The sequence below is a fragment of the Maylandia zebra genome, linkage group LG4 (genome assembly GCF_041146795.1).
Source record: "Maylandia zebra isolate NMK-2024a linkage group LG4, Mzebra_GT3a, whole genome shotgun sequence".
Classification (NCBI taxonomy): domain Eukaryota; kingdom Metazoa; phylum Chordata; class Actinopteri; order Cichliformes; family Cichlidae; genus Maylandia; species Maylandia zebra.
In genome coordinates this window covers 36,405,303-36,410,470 of record NC_135170.1, presented here as the reverse complement: position 1 = coordinate 36,410,470, position 5,168 = coordinate 36,405,303, and the positions used below count along the sequence as shown (strand labels likewise).

Below are 5,168 nucleotides of genomic sequence, written 5' to 3'. Positions count from 1 at the left end.
TAATATAAACCTCATTAAACATTTGAACTGAAACACTACATTAAGAAGTGTGAGCATGTACAGACGTATGCTTCACTGTCTGAAGATTTTGATTTCATTTATTTACTCAAACAGCAGTTCCTGATTCACAGCCTCGTCACACGAATATCTTAGATAATCGTGTTTCCGTGTTTTTCCGTGTTGTTCTTGTCCTGATGTTGGTGTGGAGCGCTGTCCCTCCGTGTTTGCTGACAGCAGGTGGAGGCAGAATGCAGGCCGGGAACAAAGTGCTTCATTGTTTGGTTGCACAATAAGCAGGAGGAGGAGCAGCTGCAGGCCTGCAGGGCACAAAAACAACACACAGAAACAACAGACAGGCTGCGACACGATGGCAGGAATCCGTTGGACGTGGGAGAGAGGACACTTCGGTTTGAAACGATGAATCAGATCTGAGGAGGGGGGGACACCCACTCACCTCAGAGACTCAGGTATGGACGTAGATTTCGAAAGGCACATACAAAATTCCTTTCAGCCTGCCCCGAGGCATGGTGGGGGTGGGGGTATGGGTGGAGTGCTGCGCTGGGGCGGGGGCCGTATCTGAATCCCTCCCTCACCTGCATAAAAGCAGCTTGAGCTGGTCTCCGGTTCATTCTCTCCTCGTCTCTGTCCAGAGCAGAAAAAAGTCTCCAGCATGTCCAACCTGTCCTACCGTCTCTCAGGATCTCGCCCCGGCTCCATGAGGGCCGACAGCATGTACGGCGGCGCCGGGGGACACAACGTCCGCATCTCCAGCACAAGCGCTCCCAGGAACTTCTCCTCTGCTGCCGCAGGTCTCGGGTCTGGTGGCTTCGAGCTGGCCGACGCCGTTGATATCTCAGACAACAAGAAGATGGCCATGCAGAACCTGAACGACCGCCTGGCCTCCTACCTGGAGAAGGTGCGCAACCTGGAGACGGCCAATGCCAACCTGGAGCTGAAGATCAAGGAGTTCCTTGAGAAGAAGACCAAAGTAGAGGGGAACGACTACTCTGCCTACTACGCCACCATAAAGGACCTGCAGGACAAGGTGAGAGCAGCTTCTTTCTCATCTGTAAACATGGCGAAAATACCAAAGTGTATCATGAGGAGGATCTGGGGAGGGCGTGCGGCGGCTCGTCCTGCCGGAGCTCGGCTGCTGCTTGATGGTTTTCCATGTCAGACATGTTGCACTTTTATATGTGGTGACGTTTTTGGCTCGAGTTCGTTCTCAGTGAAACGTCTTGGTGAGATGCCACTAAGACGAGACACAAAAGAGAGAATAGAGCTGTGAGGTCATGTGAAACACGGGAGGTGCGTGAAACCGACCCCCCTCTCCGACGCGCCCTGCAGCAGGATCTGTGACTTCCTGCAGGTGCGGCCACACCCGAGGTCACCTCTCTGGTTGTACATGAAACCACGAGGGGGAATTTGTTTGCACTTTGCATATTCTTATTGTTTGTTAATCATTTCTGCAGCAGGTGGTGAACTGGCGGTGAGGCCGGGGCAGGGAGCCACGCCTGTCACATGATATCCTCATCCCAACAACACTCCACAGTTAAGGCCTGAATATTTCCTCCTTCTGTTTTAGATCCTGGACGCCACCAACACAAATGGATCCCTTTACCTGACGATTGATAACGCCAAGCTGGCTGCTGACGACTTCAAAATGAAGTGAGTCACTTTCAATTTTCTGGGGTTAGTGCACGTCGAATGCACTGCTTCAGTATTTAAGCTGCATCCACCACTAAGCAAAGAAACTCTAAAGGATGGATTCTGAATTCCAAGATCAGAGTTCTGATGTTTGGGACTGAGCATCTCCAGAAATATTTGCAAGTAACCCTAAAACTCTCTCATGTGACCACATGCAAAAAAACACCCACCATCCACACCAGGCTTCCCACTGAGATGTAAAGTAGGTCCAGCTCCCACAGCTCCCACGGTTTGGATGACTCATTCGATGCTGCTCGTTGCTGTACAGGTACGAGAACGAGCTGAGCATGCGTCAGAGTGTGGAGGCTGACATCGCTGGGCTGAGGAAGGTCCTCGACGAGCTGACGATGACGAGATCCGACCTGGAGATGCAGATCGAGTCTCTGAAGGAGGAACTCATCCACCTGAAGAAGAACCACGAGGAGGTGGGAGTAAAACCAGAGACCAACTATGAAGAAAATAATAATTAAATGGATGAAATAACTATGATTGCACATTTATAAACTATTAGACTTAGAACAGGCTGATGTGTTTAGAGAGAAGACTGAAATTCAAGACCCAAAGTAAAACTTATTGCATGAATTATTAGTTATTAAAGCTCCATCTCTGCATTACGGGCGATGCTTTCTTCTTCCGCAGGACTTGCTCGCGCTGCGCTCCCAGATGAGCGGTCAGGTGAACGTGGAGGTGGATGCTGCTCCTCAGGAGGATCTGAATGCAGTTATGGCCCAAATCAGAGATCACTACGAGAACGTTGCTACCAAGAACCGCAGAGACCTGGAGGCCTGGTTCCAGACCAAGGTGAGACTTAACCGCAAAACAGCCATGAATTCGTCTGAGATACGATCTGTTTAGACAAACACAGCTGAAACAGAAGCTCTTTGTGACAGCAAAGGCTAAAAGATGAGTTTTCCCCAGTAAAACTTAGAGTTTATTAACGCAGTCTAGTGGCAACAGGAGGAACTGCACTCAATCTCTGATTTAGTAAAAAACTGTAAAGATCTATTAGTAAAACTTTTACTCTTAAACATTGATTTTGCTCCTACGTGCTCGTAGAGTTAAAGTGTCCTGGCATAAGGCAACATCATATTAAATCAAGCCAGCAAAGTGTCGCCTGCATAGGTACTGATGTTGGTCCTGCAACCATTTCAGATGTGTTTCTGACTTTTGTGTGCGTGTCTGTGTGTGTGTCTGTGTGTGTCTGTGTGTGTGTGTGTATGTGTGTGTGTGTGTGTGTCTGTGTGTGTGTGTGTGTGTGTGTGTATGTGTGTGTGTCTGTGTGTGTCTGTGTGTGTGTGTGTATGTGTGTGTCTGTGTGTGTCTGTGTGTGTGTGTGTATGTGTGTGTGTGTGTGTGTGTGTCTGTGTGTGTGTGTGTATGTGTGTGTGTGTGTGTGTGTGTGTGTGTCTGTGTGTGTGTGTGTGTGTATGTGTGTCTGTGTCTGTGTGTGTCTGTGTGTGTGTGTGTGTGTCTGTGTGTGTGTGTGTATGTGTGTGTGTGTGTGTGTGTGTGTGTGTCTGTGTGTGTGTGTGCGTGTCTGTGCGTGCGTGTCTGTGTGTGTGTCTGTGTGTGCGTGTCTGTGTGTGTGTCTGTGTGTGTCTGTGTGTGCGTGTCTGTGTGTGTGTCTGTGTGTGTCTGTGTGTGCGTGTCTGTGTGTGCGTGTCTGTGTGTGTCTGTGTGTGTGTGTCTGTGTGTGTGTCTGTGTGTGTGTGTGTGTGTCTGTGTGTGTGTGTGCGTGTCTGTGCGTGCGTGTCTGTGTGTGTGTCTGTGTGTGTGTGTCTGTGTGTGTGTCTGTGTCTGTGCGTGCGTGTCTGTGCGTGCGTGTCTGTGTGTGTGTCTGTGTGTGTGTCTGTGTGTGTGTCTGTGTCTGTGCGTGCGTGTCTGTGCGTGCGTGTCTGTGTGTGTGTCTGTGTGTGTGTGTCTGTGTGTGTGTGTGTGTGTGTGTGTGTGTGTGTCTGTGTGTGCGTGTCTGTGTGTGTGTGTGTCTGTGTGTGTCTGTGTGTGTCTGTGTCTGTGTGTGTGTCTGTGTGTTTCCAGTCTGATGAGCTGAATAAGACGGTCACTGAGAGCACAGAGGTTCTTCAGTCTTCTCGCTCTGAGATCACAGAGCTCAAACGAAGCCTGCAAAGTGTGGAGATCGAGCTCCAAGCGCAGCTCAGTATGGTGAGTTTTAACCTTTGACTGCTGACTTTTCCTCAGTGTTCGATTCTGCAAATCTTCTGAGACTCTTTCTTCTCATCCCCAGAAAAAGTCTCTGGAGCACACTCTAGCCGAAACCCAGAGCAGGTACGCCAGCATGCTGGCAGGTTACCAGCGGCAGGTGACGTCTCTTGAAGAACAGTTGATGCAGCTGAGGGCCGACCTGGAGCGTCAGCGACAAGATTACCAGATGCTGCTTGACATCAAAACCAGGCTGGAGATGGAGATTGCAGAGTACAGAAGGCTGCTGGATGGAGAACTGGACAGGTGAGCAGGCACACGTCCATCATCAGGAACCAGCTACTGCTACACGTTTCCCACTGATTTGGTTTCAAACACTTTGCTACTGATCTCTGATTAAACGTCCTAATATGAAAGTTAGCAGATGCACCTCTGCACTGATCTCAATCAACTGCTATGTTGAATAACAGCACAGGTAGCTTTTGCTGAAAGGATGATACATTAACTGGATTTGTGTCTCTGTGTTTCCCACAGCTCGTCTTCCTCCAAAACCACCACTCGCAAAGTGTTGATTGTCACCAAAGAGATCACTGAGGACGGAGAGGTGACCACTGAAACTCAGGAGACGAAATGAGACGACAAACATCCGTCAACACGTTCCTAAACGTTCTCAGAAGTGCACAAATAAAACTCTCCTGATGAACTGATCAATGTGTGTGTTTCAGTTCTCTCTCCCTCTGAGCAGCGACATTACACTTTTTAAATGTCTAAATACAGTTAAATGAATGAACATCAACATTCAGAGCTGCAGTTCCTCTAACGTCCAGCAGAGGCTCCAGCATTGAATCCATCCCCATAAATGCAGCAAAAATTACAGATTACACACATTTGCAGACAAATTATAGACACTTACCCTTCATCATAACTGCTGTACAAAGTGAGGAGGTTTTAAAATTCTCTTAGTGCTTGCCTGTCTGCTGGAGCAAAGCAGGCGACTCCATGTCTAAAACCAGCACAAATTTTATTTGTCACGTATGCAATCATAGTACAACACGCAGTGAAATGTTGCTGTGCAATGCCGACCATAAAAAACTAAACATAAAAGTAAACATAAAACTAAACTAGAAAAATTTGCATTTCCTGCGAAAATGCAGTGTGGATGCTTAAAGCTGAAGCTGTATGCAAAAAGTAGCTGAAAAAGCTGAAAAGTTGCAGAAATTGTAAAAACTTTGCAGAAGCAAAAGAAGTTTGCTAAAATGGAATAACTTAGCAGAACTGCAATATCTTAGAGGAAACATAAT

General features: G+C 47.9%; 1 protein-coding gene across 1 annotated transcript; it reads left to right on the top strand.

Moving 5' to 3' along the window:
• The first annotated feature begins 617 nt into the window (after positions 1 to 617).
• LOC101470142 (keratin, type I cytoskeletal 50 kDa) lies at positions 618 to 4,574 on the top strand. The gene is made up of 7 exons (XM_004556502.4): positions 618 to 1,045; positions 1,586 to 1,668; positions 1,976 to 2,132; positions 2,347 to 2,508; positions 3,745 to 3,870; positions 3,953 to 4,173; positions 4,402 to 4,574. Exons 1-7 carry the CDS (start codon positions 671 to 673, stop codon positions 4,499 to 4,501), a joined length of 1,224 nt encoding a protein of 407 aa, XP_004556559.1. The 5' UTR covers positions 618 to 670; the 3' UTR covers positions 4,502 to 4,574.
• Positions 4,575 to 5,168: the final 594 nt, after the last annotated feature.